Source organism: Oryctolagus cuniculus, chromosome 1 (genome assembly GCF_964237555.1).
Source record: "Oryctolagus cuniculus chromosome 1, mOryCun1.1, whole genome shotgun sequence".
In the NCBI taxonomy this organism is placed as follows: domain Eukaryota; kingdom Metazoa; phylum Chordata; class Mammalia; order Lagomorpha; family Leporidae; genus Oryctolagus; species Oryctolagus cuniculus.
Window position 1 is genome coordinate 197581858 of NC_091432.1, and position 16079 is coordinate 197597936.

Here is a 16079-nt window from a genome sequence, read left to right on the forward strand (position 1 = left end):
CAAGAGGCCCGTCTGGTTGCTGGGGTGATCGGGGTGCACTTCCTGAAGACGAGGCGCCCTGCCTTCCTCTCAGGAGAAACTGGGAGACACGGGGTGGGGCTGGTGGCTACACAGGACAGCAGCACCAGGCAGCTGCCTGCGCGCGTTTGCACTTGCGTGCCTGCAGGCGTGAGTATATGTATATGTTTCATGCACACCTGCGTGCGACTTGGGTGAGTGGCTGGGGCTATACAGACACTTCTGCGTGGGAGTGTGATCTGTGCCTAGCTCTAGCGCAAGCCCGTGTGTGACTGTGTGTATCCAAGTGCCTGTTGGAAGGAAGCTCCTGTTCTCTTGGTGTGGCCCTCACCCCTGCCCCAGCCCCTATCACGGACCCTTCTAAGAAGCCTTTTACCTGGCCAGCAGCTGCCTTAACTCTGGAATAGGAAGACCCAGAGAGGGATGGGGTCTGCCTGGTGTCACACAGCATGGCAGAGTTAGGACTAAACCCCAGGATGGGGTTATCCACCCACATGACCACGTGTGCACACTTGGGAAGTCCTTTCTGCTGTCTAACCACATTCTTTGCTGCTGTGAGCACTTGACCCAGCTGTCTCACCCCCAAGCATTGGGTAAGGCGTGAGGACAGGCGGCTCAGGTTCCTGGAAGGAGGCAGTTTCTGTGATCTGACCCAGGCAAGGAATGTCCGTCCAGGGCTCCAGGGACACTGACACCTCCCTCCTATGCCTCCTCCCTCCCTCGTCCTGGCCCCCGCCCTCTGCCTGACAGGTGGACAGGAAGTGGGAGGGGGTAGCTCAGTAAGCCAGAGACAGTGTAGGGGAGTGCATGTCTGTGCTTGTACAGTGGCCATGGTGACACACAGGGGACCACGGGCTCCTAGCCACAGTGCACACGTGACTCTGAGTGGCTCCGTGTGACTGTGTGTGTCCACATCCCGTAGGAGGCTGTGGAGGGGCCTGGGGCAGAATGCCCAGGACCCAGATCTGCTTTGCAGCAGAAGACGTGAGGTGGCTGCGCTCCAGCACGGTCGGGGAACGGGCGATGCCATGGGCAGATTCAGCTCTGCTCCCTGAGCCGCAGGGGAGGGCCGGCGCCCAGCCGAGACCCTGCAGAGGCCAGCCTGCATTCTGCCCGCTGTCGTCGGCCTTCCCGGCCCCGTGGCCATCCCCTGTGCCTTCAGCGTCCCTTCCCTCTCTGCCCATGGGTGCACAGCTCTGCATCAGGGTGGAGTGGGGGGCGGCCAAGGACACAGGAAGTGCCTTCTGGGGGCCTGCGGGCCAGGCCAGAGTTGGCAGCTGCCCCAGGAGGAAAGGACATTCCGAGGTCGGCTGAGAAGCCTCCACTCCCCCTCCTGCCACTCCCCCCCCCCCCCGCCCCCAGCTTCAAAGGAGAAGGGCGCTGGGGGGGGTGGGGCGGGGCAGGGACTGAAGCCTGCAGAGTCAGCTCCCTGCTGCCTGGGACTCCTGGGAGGGCAGAGCGGGCCATGGCACTGGACTCCCAGGCCCCCTCCCCTAGCTGGCCTGCCCGCTGACCGGTCTCCTCCCCAGCCTCCTCCATTCCAGCCTCCCCGCAAGCCCCCCCCCCACCCCAGAGCCGCTCCCCCCTCTGACTGGGCAGGTCAGGGGAGCCAGGGGGCCGGGTGGGGGCTCTGTCGATCATCTGGCTACTCCTGCCTGGCCCTGGGCCCTGAGTGGGGAAGGCTTGGGTTTCCTGACAGGGACCAGGTTTCTCAGAGGAAAAGGAGGAAAGAAAAACAAAGACAAGGAAGCAAAGGAGTGACTTGCTGCAGCTGGAGCCCAGCTGAGGGGCCGGGTGGGCGGAGGTGGGGGTGCTGGGAGACCAAGTGTGAGATCGTGGGACAGTGTGGGATCGGGAGGCGTGCTGTGAGCGTGTTGCGAGCTGGGAGAGAAACTGCGATTGGGAGGCTGTGTGTGTGTGCGCGTATGTGACCGAGAGGCCTCGTGTGCAGCTGTGTGCTCCGGGCAGCCGTGCGCCTGGACAGCCGGAGGCTGCGTGGGCCGGGGTGACCGCACGTGACTTGGGCGAGGCTTCCCGTCCCCGCGCTGTCTGTATGTGTGAGGCGTGTGGCCGAGGTCCTGAGACAGTGCGTGTGAAGGCGCCATCGCGTGTGGAAGGTCTGTGATGCATGAGACGCGGGGGGCATGGCCGAGCAGAAGCCAAGAGCCTTTCTCAAACGGTGGGTGTGGGAAGGTACTGGGGCATGAGACAAACACCGCGCGGGAGCTCATTAGGGGGGCGCTGGAGCAAGTGCCGGTGGGCGTGTGTATCACACCCTGGCTCCCTGGGCGCACGCTACAATCCTAGATGCCCCTCGTGGGGGCTGCAGAGAGGCCCAAGGGACTGTGCGGGCAGGGTGGCCTGGAGCCCCACGCAGGGCCGCGTGTGCGTGAGTGCGTGTGCCCCGCTGGCCAGAGATTTGTTTGTTTTCTTCCTAATTGGCTTGTTTTTCCATGTCCAGCCCACCAAACCGCATGTTTTTCCTCTCATCTCGCCAGCCCGCCTGGGCTGGAGCCCCCAGCACGCACGAGGCCTGCCCGCCGGCCCAGAGAGGAGGGGCAAGCTGCCCACACCCTGGGCCGGGCCAGATCAGGCCAGGGCAGGGCGGGGTGACCCTTCCGCTGCAGCCCTGCCCACGCCCCACCCATACTCCTCCTCCTGCCGGGCATTCGAGGCCCATGGCCTGTGTCAACCTTATCTTGTGGCATCCCCTGGGGGCCACCCTGACTTCAGGACTCCCTGGTGGCCCCCTCCTGCCTCCCATGCAGGATTTTTCCTCCCAGACATCTTGGACCCCAGCTCACTCTTCCACTCTCGCTCTCAATCTCTCTCCAGTCCTTCCTCCCTAGCCAAATAGGGCTGAGGGGAGAGCAGTGCTGAACCAGGGGGTCTGGAGTTCTGATCAATCACAAAATGTTTAAAACTGGACTAGAAATTGTCCATTTAAAAGAAACGTAAGTCTCTGTTTTAGCTGAAAATCAGAATGATGCTGTTCATAAAAGGATGCTACTAAAAGGGACCCCTGCGATCCCGGTCCCCTGACCGCCCCAGGCGTGAGGGTCCGCAGCGCTCTGCCTGTGAGTGTCCACCTGAGGGCAGGCAGGTGGAGCCGGACAAGGCAGCCCAGCCCAGTGAAGGAGACTCGCGCCAGGATCCTCTCAGGATCAGGCTTCTCGGGGACCAGAAGCATAAAGCTCTCACACTCACAGGGTAGATATTGAGTAACTTTTGGTTTGAATGACCCACTCATCAGGGCTAACTGTGCTGTTCTCTGAGAGCTGGCAGGAAGGATAATTTGATACCGAGTGTTGCCAAACCCAGTCTCTTGTTACTAATAGAAAGTGACGGAGACAATCAAGATTAATATCCCCTGTTCCTTGACCAGGTCTTCAGAAGGAAATAAGGCAATGAGAGATAAGCACCTGATGCTAATGCTGCAGCCGATTCGTGGCCAGTTCTCAACAGACGGAGCCTGGGGAGTGGTGAGCACTGGAGAGCAGAGGGCTGGGCTCTGGTCACCACAGGGCATGTCCTGAGGACACATGCTAGGGACATTTCTTCAAGACCAAATTCCTCCCGTAGGACCTCTCAAACAAGATCAAGTCTCAGGAATGGCAGCCCAGGTCACCAAGGCCCAGCCTTCTCTGCTAGCCTTATCCACCCTGGGAGCAGGGGTGTGGGTGACTGCTGCTGAGCTGGCCTTGGGCTTCCTACCAGGGGCTAGGCTAAGGGCTCCACTTCAGACCAACCCTGAGGCTGCCAGGGAGGATTCTGCGGGGCTGGTCCTGCATTTCTCAAGATGGCCAACAGGGGTCACTCCACCCTTGCAGCTAAAACGTACCGCTTTGAAAGCCATCTCTCTCCAGTGGTGTTTTTTTTTTGTTTTGTTTTGTTTTGTTTTTTAATTTTTTGACAGGCAGAGTGGTTAGTGAGAGAAAGAGACAGAGAGAAAGGTCTTCCTTTGCCGTTGGTTTACCCTCCAATGGCTGCCGCGGCCGGCGCACCGCACTGATCCGATGGCAGGAGCCAGGTGCTTATCCTGGTCTCCCATGCAGGTGCAGAACCCAAGCACTTGGACCATCCTCCACTGCACTCCCTGGCCACAGCAGAGAGCTGGCCTGGAAGAGGGGCAACCGGGACAGAATCTGGCGCCCCGACTGGGACTAGAACCTGGTGTGCCGGCGCCGCAAGGTGGAGGATTAGCCTAGTGAGCCGCGGCGCCGGCCTCTCTCCAGTTTTAATACATCAGAAAGCCTGCCCAATGGGGAAAAGGTACAAACCCACCAAAACATATTTTCATACCTCTGTCAGCCCCACTGCTGGGTCAGAGCCTGAAACCATTTTTGGGCAATGGGGTGAATCAACCATTTGGGATGAGGCCAAAGGTGCTTGAATCTTTGGCGCAGGAGAAAAGAAACGGAACTGTTTTTCTGAGCTTTCACGGTTGGTGGGCGTTTCTGCCAATGACCTTATCATTCTGACTTCTCCAAATCACACTCACCTGGTCTTCCCTCGCCCTTCCCGCTGGCTCCATCTCTTTTTTGGCAGCTCGCTGCTCTCCATCCACCCCTTACCCACTGAGGGCCTGCAGGGCTCAACACTGGGTGCTCTTGGCTCCTTGCCCCACCATCTCTCCCTTGGCCATCTCCCCGCCTCTCATGGCTTTCATGCTGACAACTCCCCAAATTCCCAGCGCTAGCACAGGCCTGCCCCCCTGCGCCTCGGACCCTCAGGTCCACTGGCTACCGGCCGTCAGCTCCCAGTTGTCCCCCAAGGACCCCGACCCCATAGCAGATGTCCATGGAGCTGCAGCTCCCTCACCCACACCTCTGTCTGCTCACTGCCAGCTTCTGCAGTTATTTGCCTAAGAGCTTTTCTTTGGCCACCAAGCCTGCTTTGCTTGCTGGGGCATCAGGCCAAAAGTGCTGGGGAATTAAAGTTCCTCCACCCCTCATCCCAGGAGAATCGCTCGGCCAATGAGGGGCACCAGCTGGTAAACATCCAGTTCCCTCACCCTCGGGCAGGGGAATTCTTGAGGTGCACGCTCTGCACCTGCACCCAGAGTTCCCTCGCTGCCACCCAGAGGTAACGTCTGGAGAGCTCACTCTCCAACTTCCTTTTCCTGTGTCCCTTCCCCATTCCCGGTGGTGTTTCCACCACCAGCCAGATAAACTACTTGCATGTGAATTCTCATCTCGGGATCTGACTCTAAGGAAGCACAAAAGAAGACACTGTCCAAACACAACACAGTATCTGTTCCTTCCCTTTTCTCCCTGATGCATCCACCGATGGAACCCTCCAGGGGCCTCGACTCCTCCCTCCTCCACTCCTGTCCTCTCACTCCCCATCCGTCATGGATCCTGGAGCTCCAGCTTTGCCCCCGCCCCAGCCCAGCTCCAGGCCCTGGTCCCAGGTCCTCACCCCTTTCTCCAGCATTCAGCAACAGCCTCCCTCCTGCCCTGGCTACGCCCCATCCAACCTGCCTCTCTTTTAAGAACCTGACTCAGACTCTGTCACTCTCCAGCTTCCAGGATCACGATCTGCTCCCCATGTCCCATCCTCTCGTTTGCCCAGTCCTCTCCTCCCAGCCTCTGAAGCCAAGGGTCACACGCAGCTTCTCTGTCAGAAAGGTGCCTGTCAAAGTGCCCGTGGGTCTCCTCCTCTAAATCTCTTCCCTCCCTGGGAACCCCCACAGTGCCCCTTCGCATACCTGGATAATCACCCCCCACCTCTCAGCCCCCAACTTCCCTCTGGCCAGCCCCTGGGGGAGGCATACACGATGAGTCCATTCCAGCTCAGAGCCGTGGCCCCAGGATTCCTCCCCACAGGGGTGGCGACTTGCCACCTGCCCCAGGATTCCTTCCCACAGGGGTGGCGACTTGCCACCTGCCCCAGGATTCCTCCCCACTTGCCACCTGCCCCAGGATTCCTTCCCACAGGGGTGGCGACTTGCCACCCTCCTCGGCCCATTTTGTCACAGGACACAGGATTTCAGGATCTCAAACGCATAGGCAGAATGTCCAGGGGTCTGGACTCAGTGAGCAAGATCGCTCTCAGGCGTCAGAAGAGCAGCCTGGGCCAGGATCAGAGGGCAAGGGTCAGCTGCCGCCCTCCCCCTCCCTGTCCCCCAACAGGAAGAGGACAGATCTGGACCAGGGGTTTGGGCCTTAAGGAAGATGGGAGGTCAGATGAGAGGAGTCAGGGCAACACTTACAGCCTACATGCAGCAGGACCTGGTGGCGCAGGTGCCAGGAGTCACGGTGGAAGCAGGCGTAAAGGCCACTGTGGCCCAGTTCCAGGCCGCGGAGCACGAGCTGAGAGCCGTTCAGCAGGTCAGGGGCCAGGTCTGTGCCATTCACCCGCCATGTCACAGCTGCATCCCAGTTCGCTGTCCCGCACGGCAGAGTCACATCTGAGCCCAGGCGTTCGTACTGCACATGGGGTGCCTCTGCGGAACGGGGTGGCAGGGAGGACACAGAGAAAAAGTAACCGGTCATTGCCGCGTCCTGCGCCCCAAAGGGAAAGCCTGTGAGGGTGCCTGGGGGAGGAGTCCAGGCCGAGAGGCTCTGTGCGGGGCTGTGTGAGTATCTTGGCAAGATGGTGAGTGTGTGCGCAAAACCCCTCCTGTAGCTGTGCACAGAGTGTGGGCAGAGTGTCCCCACATCTACACGCGCATGCGTGTTCAGACACGGATGAATGGGCAACCAAGTGAGCCTGTGTGTGTGTGTGTGTGTGTGTGTGTGTGTGAGAGAGAGAGAGAGAGAGAGAGAGAGGAGAGGGAGACAGGGAGGGAGAGGGATGAGGGAGGGAGTTTGGGTGGTGCTGGGAAGGGTCAATTCTCAATGAGAACCGAGCTCACCTCCAGGCCCTTGGTCCTTTAAAAAGTTTGCGTGACCCCCATGACCCTAATCTCTTGCCACCCAGCCCCAGTCCCTGACATCTGTTACCCAGGCAGGCCCTGCTACAAGGCCCCTCTGACTCCTCTCTCCCCCTTATCCTCCCCAGTCTGTCCTGTCTCTATCTCTTCCCATATCTCTTCTTGTTCTTCCTCCCCTCCCTGACTCTGTCCACCCCCCCTCCACCAGCAGCACCCCCTCTGAGCTATCCAGGTTTGAGCGGCAGCAGGAGGAGGGGGAACAGGCAGGTCAGGACCCCCTAGGGAGCTCCTGGCAGCTGTCAGCGCTGTGACAGGAACTGCTTAGGGCTTGGGGGCTTGGCGCTGGGACTGAGTGAGCACTTTGGACCATTCCTCTCCTGCCCCCAGGAGGGGCCTGTCAGAGCCGAAAGCAAAGGCCAGCCCTGGCCTCAGCAACCCAGGCGTGATGGACTGAGCCCAGGAGACTGGAGATGGAGGGGTGGACGGAGCACCTGTCGAGAGGCAGCGCTAGGTGGGGGAGGCAGCGGGATGGAGCGCAGCAGCCGAGGAGCAGGCTGACAAAGCCAGAGAGCTCGGAACCTCAGGACACCCCCCTCCATCCTGCCCCTGAGCCTGGAAGGACAGATGCTTCCCTGGTCCCAGCCAGCTCTGCGGAGCGCGGGGCGGGAGGGGGGGGAGGGGCAGCAGTGGGGGGGCTGCGGGATCCCTCGTTAACACTCGCTCCTGTCCCCTCTAGAGAGCCACCCCGCTGAGGTGGGGGATTTTCAGAAGCAATTCCTGTTAACGAGCCAATTAAGTTGGGCCAGTGGCCTCTTAATTAGACTTGTTAACACCACTAGGCTTAAGGGGAGGGGTGTGGGGCGGCAGGGATCCGCCCCTGCCCCTCAGCCACCAGCCGCTCCCTCCCCCAGGTGCAGCCCCTCCCCAGTGCTCCTCTGCTCTGCGCTGCAACATCTGTCCTGTGGCCGCCGGCCTCCCCGTGCCAGGGTCTCTCCCGGCGCCGGTCTCTGTCCTGCCCCTCTCTGAGCCTCCCTGTCCTGTTGGAGCAGAGGAGGCAGGAAACCCAGCCAGCCCTGACCACTCGTCCGTGGGGCCTGGGACCAGCCGAACAGAGGATGAACGGGCGGAAGGGCGGTGGCTGGGGGCCTTGGAGGCCACAGCTGTGAGGCTGGACCAGAGACTGCATGGGGGCCTCCCCCTGACCAGAGGCCCAGTGTCCAAGTCTCGGGCCATCGATCCCCCCGCCCCCCCCCAGTCCACCAGCTCCAGCCATTGAGCCCCCCTCCAGCCTCCTTCCAAAAACCTGGAGCTTCCAGGAACCATGCCAAGCCCTTCTCTCTGCACCCCCCCACCCCCACCCCAGCAGAGACTGCATCCAGCTGCCTGAGGAAGAGGCTGAAAACTGACCGTTGGGGAGGGGGCGTGGCCATCGTGGTCCCGGCGGCTACACATCCATGCTGACCAATAGCAGCTCAGAACGAACATGGGCCCAGCATGGCCCTCCATGCTGGGGGGGGGTGGGGGGGGGCAGGTGCTGCCACAAGATGGGGCACCCACGATCCAAAGGGCACAACAAACACAATGGCCATGGGCTAACATTTGCCCGCCACACCTTGTCTGCCTCACAGAAGAAACGGAAACACAGCCTGACAACAGTGACAAAACAGGCCAGGAATGAAGGAATTACAACACAATGACAGAAGACGAGCGGGGGCCATGCGAAGGCAGAGGCAGCAGCGCACAGCAACGGCAACACACACACAGCCACACAACAGCGCCAAGGATGGCAATGATTTAATCCTTTGTCTCTGGACAGCTCTCCTCCCGCCCCGTGGGTGCCCCTACTGATGTGCTGTCCATTTCAGAAATTAAATCAAGCAGCAGAGGGAGGATGGGGTTCTTGGCCCTGACGCGGTGACAAATGCTCCAAAGGAATCAGCTGTGAAAAGGTTGTTAGAAGCCAGGATGAGAGACAGAGACAGGATGAGGTCATGGACATGGAGAACACAGAGGGACAGAGCTGACAGCTCTCTCACACCTGCACACACAGACTCACATGGGGACCACATGCCGGAAACAGTCTCCCCCAGGCATCCTAAGCAGCTTCACATTGTCACACACACACACACACACACACACACACACACAGGATGGGGACGATCACCCACACAGAAGAAGCACACACAAGATAGCAATCTACAAGCTCACGGTCACACGTGAGTTCACAGTCACACAGGGACACTGCCCCCATTTCAGGGATGGTGACACCTGATATACGATCACAGGCATGGGGCCAGCAACGCGGCACAGTGGGTTAAACCGCCACTTTTGACACCAGCGTTCCATATTGGAACACCATTTCAAGTCCCAGCTGTTCCACTTCCGGTCTAGCTTCCTGCTAATGCACCTGGGAAAGCAGCAGAAGATGGCTCAAGTGCTTGGCCCTCTGACACCCACGTGGGAGACTCAGATGGAGTTCCTGGCTCCACGTGGTGGACTTGGATGGAGCTCCTGGCTCCTGTCTTCAGCCTGGCCCAAGCCCTGGCTGCTGCAGCCATTTGGGGAGTGAACCAGGTGATGGAAGATCTCTCTCTCTCTCTCTCTCTTTCTGCCTTTCAAATACATCAATCAATCTTTGTTTAAAAAAAAAAATCACAGGCCAGTGCTGCAGCTCACTAGGCTAATCCTCCACCTTGCGGTGCTGGCACACCAGGTTCTAGTCCTGGTCGGGGCGCCGGATTCTGTCCTCTTCCAGTCCAGCTCTCTGCTGTGGCCAGGGAGTGCAGTGGAGGATGGCCCAAGTGCTTGGGCCCTGCACCTGCATGGGAGACCAGGAGGAAGCACCTGGCTCCTGGCTTCGGATCAGCGCAGTGTGCCAGCCATAGCAGTCATTTGGAGGGTGAACCAACAGAAAAGGAAGCTCTTTCTCTCTTTCTTACTAATTCTGCCTGACAAAAAAAAAAAAAAAAGAAAAAAAAAGAAAAAGAAAAAAAAGAATCGCAGGCACACACAAGAAGGACACTGTCATCCAGAGGCACAGTTACCCAGTTACCCATGGGGACCAGGGACACAAATGCACAAAAGGAACAGAGAGATACTAACACAGAAGGTGAGGTACAGCCTGAAGCCAAGAGTACTGTCCCACAGAGAAACACACCCAGAGAGCACATGCTCACCACACGGGAACACAGTCTCATACACTCTCAGAGCTGCAGCCTGGCTATGCCCAGGGCCTTGGTCACATGTGACCCTGTCTTTACAGACAGGATAGAGACCTCTGCACACAATGGTAGAGACCACTGGCAGGTCTAGTCAGCAGCCCTGGGGCCAGCCAGTGTTGGTTTCACAGGGAAGAGGCCACAGAAGCCTAGATACACTACCCTCCTTGAACCTACAGCTTTGAGGGTGGCAGAGCCATCAGGGTACTGCTGGGCCCTGGAGATGTCCCCACCCTCTCTGCCTCTGCTCGTCCCAGCTGTGTGGGGCTTGTCCAAGGCGGTGAGTTTAGGGAGGCTCATTGGAGACATCTTTCGCTGATGTGGCCATTTGAGACGTTGCCTCACATGCAGCAGAGGACTGATGGTCAAGTTGAGAGGGCACCCGTTTCCCCAGCAAGGTCACTGTTCCTTGTCCTATGGGCAGTGGGAAGGACTCTGCCCTCACTGGGCAAAAAGATGGGTGCCCAGCCCAAGTAACCCCTCTCCCATCCAGCCATTCCAGCTACTGATGTGTTCCCTTCCTCAGGGCACCAGCCCCCTCCCACTGGTCCCTCTGCCTGTCTCCTATCATATTCCCAGTCCAACATCTCTGTTCCCCTCTTCCCTCTAGGAGAAGGCTGAGGGTAGAAGGTGACCAGCAGCCCTGGCTGCTGTCCCCTATCAGTACCTCCAATCACTTCCCCATAAACCTCCAAGGAGATCCCCTTTCACCCAGACACAGCCCCTCTCCAACTCCCATCCCAGCAGCCCAGGGGGAGTGGAGACACAACGGTCAGGTATGTGACCATCCAAGTATGCAACTGTGCAGGACCGTGCCTGGGACACGAGTGGGTCACCCTGTGTATCAGTGTCACAGGACACCATGTCCCTCTGGGTGTTCCTGTGTGACTATGCCAGCACGTGCACTTGTGGGTAGCGTCAGTATGCAGCCGTGCGGCAAGGATTCACGACTAGCACTGGGAAGGGGGTTGGCGGGCAGCTGCCCCAGCACTCACCCTGTGGACTGTGTCTCTGGGTGTAGACAACAGCAGCGGCGGCGGCAAGCACAGCACAGCAGGCCCACGGGACAGGAGCAGCCATCTGTTGGGAGAAATGGGTGGGGGAGGATGCAGCATCAGCTCAGGCAGGGACCTCCTGGAGGGGGGGCTCGCCCCGTTCTCAGGCAAGACTGGGAAATCCCAGCTCTAGGGTCAGGGCACCTTGACCCCAAATGCCCTTCTTAATGGGGCTCAGGATCCTCTTTCAAGCAACAGAAAGCAATGGTATTGGCATCTGTAGGAAAAGGGTTGCTAAGATGGTAGAAGGCAACCTGCAGTGGTTTGCTGTTCGATAAGACTGCCGGCGGCAGTGAGTCAACCACAGATGAGTTACAGAACACTGGCAATGCCAGGGTCATTTTTCTAAAGGGAAAGAAAAGTACAACTTTCCTGGTGAGGTTGGCTAATTAGCTATAAACATCACAAACTGAAAGGGTAATTGGAAGCCTGTAGTTCTCCAAAAATCACCCTGCCATGCTCCTGGGGAAACAGCCTGAGCCCTGGATGTCAGGAGCCCCTTGGATGTCCCACCGACCCTGCCACGAGTCTGGCCACAGGCTCTGGGGAGCTCAGAGCCTTAGGTTCCAGGTTAGATGTGGCTGTCGCCATATTGTACACCAGTGATCAAGAGAAAACAGGGATTTTCAAATGTGTGTGCTTGGCCAACGCCGCGGCTCAGTAGGCTAATCCTCCGCCTTGCAGCGCCGGCACACCGGGTTCTAGTCCCAGTCGGGGCGCCGGATTCTGTCCCGGTTGCCCCTCTTCCAGGCCAGCTCTCTGCTGTGGCCAGGGAGTGCAGTGGAGGATGGCCCAGGTGCTTGGGCCCTGCACCCCATGGGAGACCAGGATAAGCACGTGGCTCCTGCCATCGGATAGGCGCGGTGTGCCTGCCGCAGCGCCAGCTGGCGTGGCCATTGGAGGGTGAACCAACGGCAAAAAGGAAGACCTTTCTCTCTTTCTCTCTCACTGTCCACTCTGCCTGTCAAAAAAAAAAAAAAAAAAACACACAACACACAAATGTGTGTGCTTGCCAGGACCCTGGCCCGTTCTTCGCCCAGCCAAGTGCCCCCAGGGCTTGGGATCCCTAGACCGGCAGGTTGCATCAGAGTCTCCACGCACCCACGTGGGCACACAAGGCACACTCAGGATTCATCCCTAGAAGCCAGGATGGACCCAATGGCCGCTGCCCAGCGTCCTATTTCTTGGGATGGGTCCAACTGCTCCAACACGCCACCCCAGCACACACTAACACTTGGAGCCAGGGAAGTAACTATTTCCTGCAGAACAAGCCCCAGCTGTGAGACTCTCTCCTCTCAGTCTGAGGAGGGAGACAGACTGTCAGCCTTAAAGAAGAGAGCCAGAGAGAGACAATGAGAGGCACCATCATACACTCCACCAGGGCCACTGTCAGAGACGGCCAGCCAGATGGCAAAGGCGCCGGCCAGAGACACTGCCCAAAGAAACAGCTCCACTTGAGTGTGCTGGAGGGACCACTGGACAAAGCCAGAGGAACAGGCAGACGGAACTAGAGAGCCAGCCAGAGAAATGGTCAACAGAACAGCTGACACAACCAGAGGACCTGCCAGAAACACTGTAGAAGTCTCAGCCAGGGGCAGGCATCGCGCCAGAGGAGGGACAAGCAGCACACGCAGCGGAGCCACTGGCGACAGAGCCCGAGAGCTGGAGACACTGTCAGAACAGTGCTAGGGAAACTGTCTGACACACAGCAGAGGAACAGGCATACACCCAGACAAACAGCTAGAGAAAGAGCCAGAGCCACAGCCAGATGCGCAGTCAGGAAGTATCCACACCACTACAAACACTGCCAGAGACACTGTCAGACGCACAGTCAGACACCCTGCCAGAGACACCGTTAGAAACACTGCCAGACACACAGCCAGAGAAACTGACGAAGACAGATTGCCAGATACACCCAGAGAAAGTGCCAGAGACACCACCAGAGAGAGTGAGGACCCGCGACAGCAGGGGAGGCGACGGTGGGTGTCAGCCTGTAGTAGCTGGTGGGGGGGGAGGCTGCAGAGAGGCAGTCGGCCTGGGGCTCCTTTCTGGGGCTCTGGCCTGCCCTTTGCAGCACTGACCCTTTCCGGGAAAGCCCCCTCCCCCGAATCTCCTCTCCTCCCTGCCACAGCCACAGGTGCTCGGACTGCCCCTCCCAGGCACAGCTCAGCTCTCTGCGCCCCATGTGGCCTCGGCCACCCTTCCCACATCAGTGGCTCCTGGGGCTGGAGCTACTACTTGGCCTGGCTCCTTCTGAGCCTCGGCCACTCCCCCGTCTTCAGCTACTCCTCGGGCCTAGGAGGCTGAGATAATGGCCAAAGTCACACAGCCAGCAAGCCAGGAAATGAACGCAGGACTGTCCGAATTCCGAGCTGGTGCTGAGTTCAGAAAATCAGAGAGAGACAGAAGCCAGAGGCCCACCTGGTTCCCCACCCCAGCCCTGCCAGGGGCCCTCAGACCCTCCCTACCATCTGCGCCATCTGTCCTGGCCTTTCTCCTCTCAGCCAGGAAGATTCTCGGCCTCCATGCCAGGTCCACTGCCCACCACATGGGAGCAGGAACCGGGCATGGCACAGGCAGAGTGGAAGGAGGCTAGATCACAGATGGACTGTCAAGGGGAGAACAGGATGGCCCCCTGCTCCTTCCTGGTCTCAGTCAGGTGGGGCAGAGGAGACAGACAGGCACTTATACCCCCCCCACACACACATACACACAGGGTCACTCGTGTGTACACACACACACACACAAATACAGGGTTGCTCGCATGTGTATACTCTCTCTCTCTCTCTCTCTCTCTCTCTCTCAGGCCCCCGCAGGGGGAGGGGTGGCTTCTTCATCAAAGTCGCCTCCATCAGCCCGATGAGTTACTGTAAGGGCCGGGCCCTGGGCCAACGGGGCTGCAGCCACGGGAGACGGGCGCAGCCGAGCGCTTGCGAGTGCTGCAGAGTGGGGGTGGGGTGGCAAGACAGACGCTGCAGGGTGGGGGGCACCCGGAAAAACGGAAAGACAGGGGAGGGGGGATGGAAACACGGGGAGAGAGGGAGAGCCCTGAGGGGAGACCCAGAGGGACAAGGGAGAAAATGGGGCTCATAGGAGGTGGGGAGACACCAAGGGCAGGGGAAGAGACAGATGCAGGGAGAATGACAGAGACTCTGGCAGTCTCTCCATGATCACCCAGCTGCACCGGCAAGAGAGAGGACGGCAGGCGGGGCAGCAGCACTGACCGCTGCAGAGACAGGAGCTGGGCCTGCCCGGGACTGGAGGATTCTTGCTGCCACCTAGGATCCCAGCTCCTGGGAGACAAGGATGGACTGGCACCCCACCCCTGCCTGTGCCTCTGCAGATCCAGAAATCCCCAGGCCAGTTCCACTGCTCCTGTGCTTCAGAGTTCCAGCTGGGCCCACTCCCCTCACTCTGCCGGCCCTGGTTCAGCTCAGGCATCCCATCCCAGGGCAAAGAGCATCTTTCCCAGGAATTTTCCAAGTCCACACCCCATGGCTCTGGGATAGATCTGGAAGATAATTGGCAAAGAACCCCAGATGAGGGCTATGCAAACGGGCCCAGGCTTCCTGCAGGCTTCTTAAAGAGGTCAGCCCCAGAGAGAGAAGGGAACGGGGGGACCCCACAAGCAAGAAAGGAGCCCTGTGCCCACCAGCTCCTGAGCCCCATCAGCACCAGGGCCTAGCACCTCTCCTGACATGAAACCCCAGTGTCACTGTTACATACACGTGGGACACAGCCACACAAATCCCAGTGTGACACAGACACCACTACACGGAGAAAACAGCCCCCAGTGAAAATGACACAGAGGGATCTTGACAGTCACCACAGACAACGGTGTAGTGGATGGCAGTGACAGACAATGAATGACATCAACAGTCGGGGCAGTGACACCTGTTGACACTGACAGTCACAGTGACAGCGACCTCAGCGTCAAAGATGCAATGAGACTGACGGTCACAAAGAGTAACACTGATGGCAACATCAACATAGTGACACAGGGCTGTTGGCAGACTCAGTAACAGTCACAGAGACCGACACCAGCCCACTGGCATACATCCTTGGAGGCCAACAGTCCCTGTCAGTCACACGGGCAGACACAATGACAGGCTTCACACCAGGGACCTCAGTCACCTAGTTTTGGAACCCAGGACCCAAGACCCCTCTTCCGTACCAATGTCCCAGTTGCCCAGCTAGGGAGGAACCCGGAGGAGGAAGCGTGATTTTTGGAAAGTCTCTACTTATCCTTGCAGAAGCACAGACAGAGCTTATGGGACACAGGATAACCCTGGGGAGTCACTGTCACAGACCAGCGACTGGGCCTCAGCTGTTAACTGTGTGAGTGCTCATCAGCAACACTAAGTTCCAAAGTTGCTGAAGTATGCAGACGGCTGCGAAGGCTCAGTGTGGCCTGACAAGGAGGGAGCGTGGAGGCCCGGTGCAGTGACCTCAAGCAAGGTTACGCCACCTCAGGTGGGGAATTGAGGCCTCACGGTTTTGGGCCTGGACTCCTCCATCACTTGGAATGGGGTTGTTTGCAAGATTCATGATGTGGGGCATCCACTATTCCAGGCTCCAGAGTCTGACACTGTGGAGTAGGGGTGTGGGTAGGCACCCTTGTCCTGGGCTTCCTGTCCTGTCCCTTACCCAACAGCACCCAGAGAAGGCCCATCCCTGGGAGTGAGGCAAGAGCACAGGACAACAGTGGGAGCTGACCCGGATGCCTGGGGAAGTCTAGAGGCCTCAGAACTGCAGAGGCATTGGGTTGGAGCAAGGAAGAGAGACGCATATTCTTGGAGATGGAGAAAGCAAATGAGACAGAACCAGGGCAGAGATGGGGACAAGGACTTGGTGATCAGGGAAGAGCAGCACTGGCTTCAGAGAGCCTGGGACAGACAGGGCTGGCGGGAA

At 58.8% G+C, this 16079-nt stretch overlaps 1 protein-coding gene across 4 annotated transcripts in view; it reads right to left on the bottom strand.

The window, feature by feature from the left end:
* Positions 1-16079, bottom strand: part of CNTFR (ciliary neurotrophic factor receptor) — a 38649-nt gene that overhangs the window by 7110 nt on the left and 15460 nt on the right. For all 4 annotated transcript variants that reach the window (XM_070053561.1, XM_051844557.2, XM_070053567.1 and 1 more), the window contains 2 exons: positions 11109-11193; positions 6233-6466 (listed from right to left, as the gene is read on the bottom strand). In XM_070053561.1, coding sequence (XP_069909662.1) covers positions 6233-6466; positions 11109-11193 — 319 coding nt within the window. The remainder of the gene's footprint in view (positions 1-6232; positions 6467-11108; positions 11194-16079) is intronic.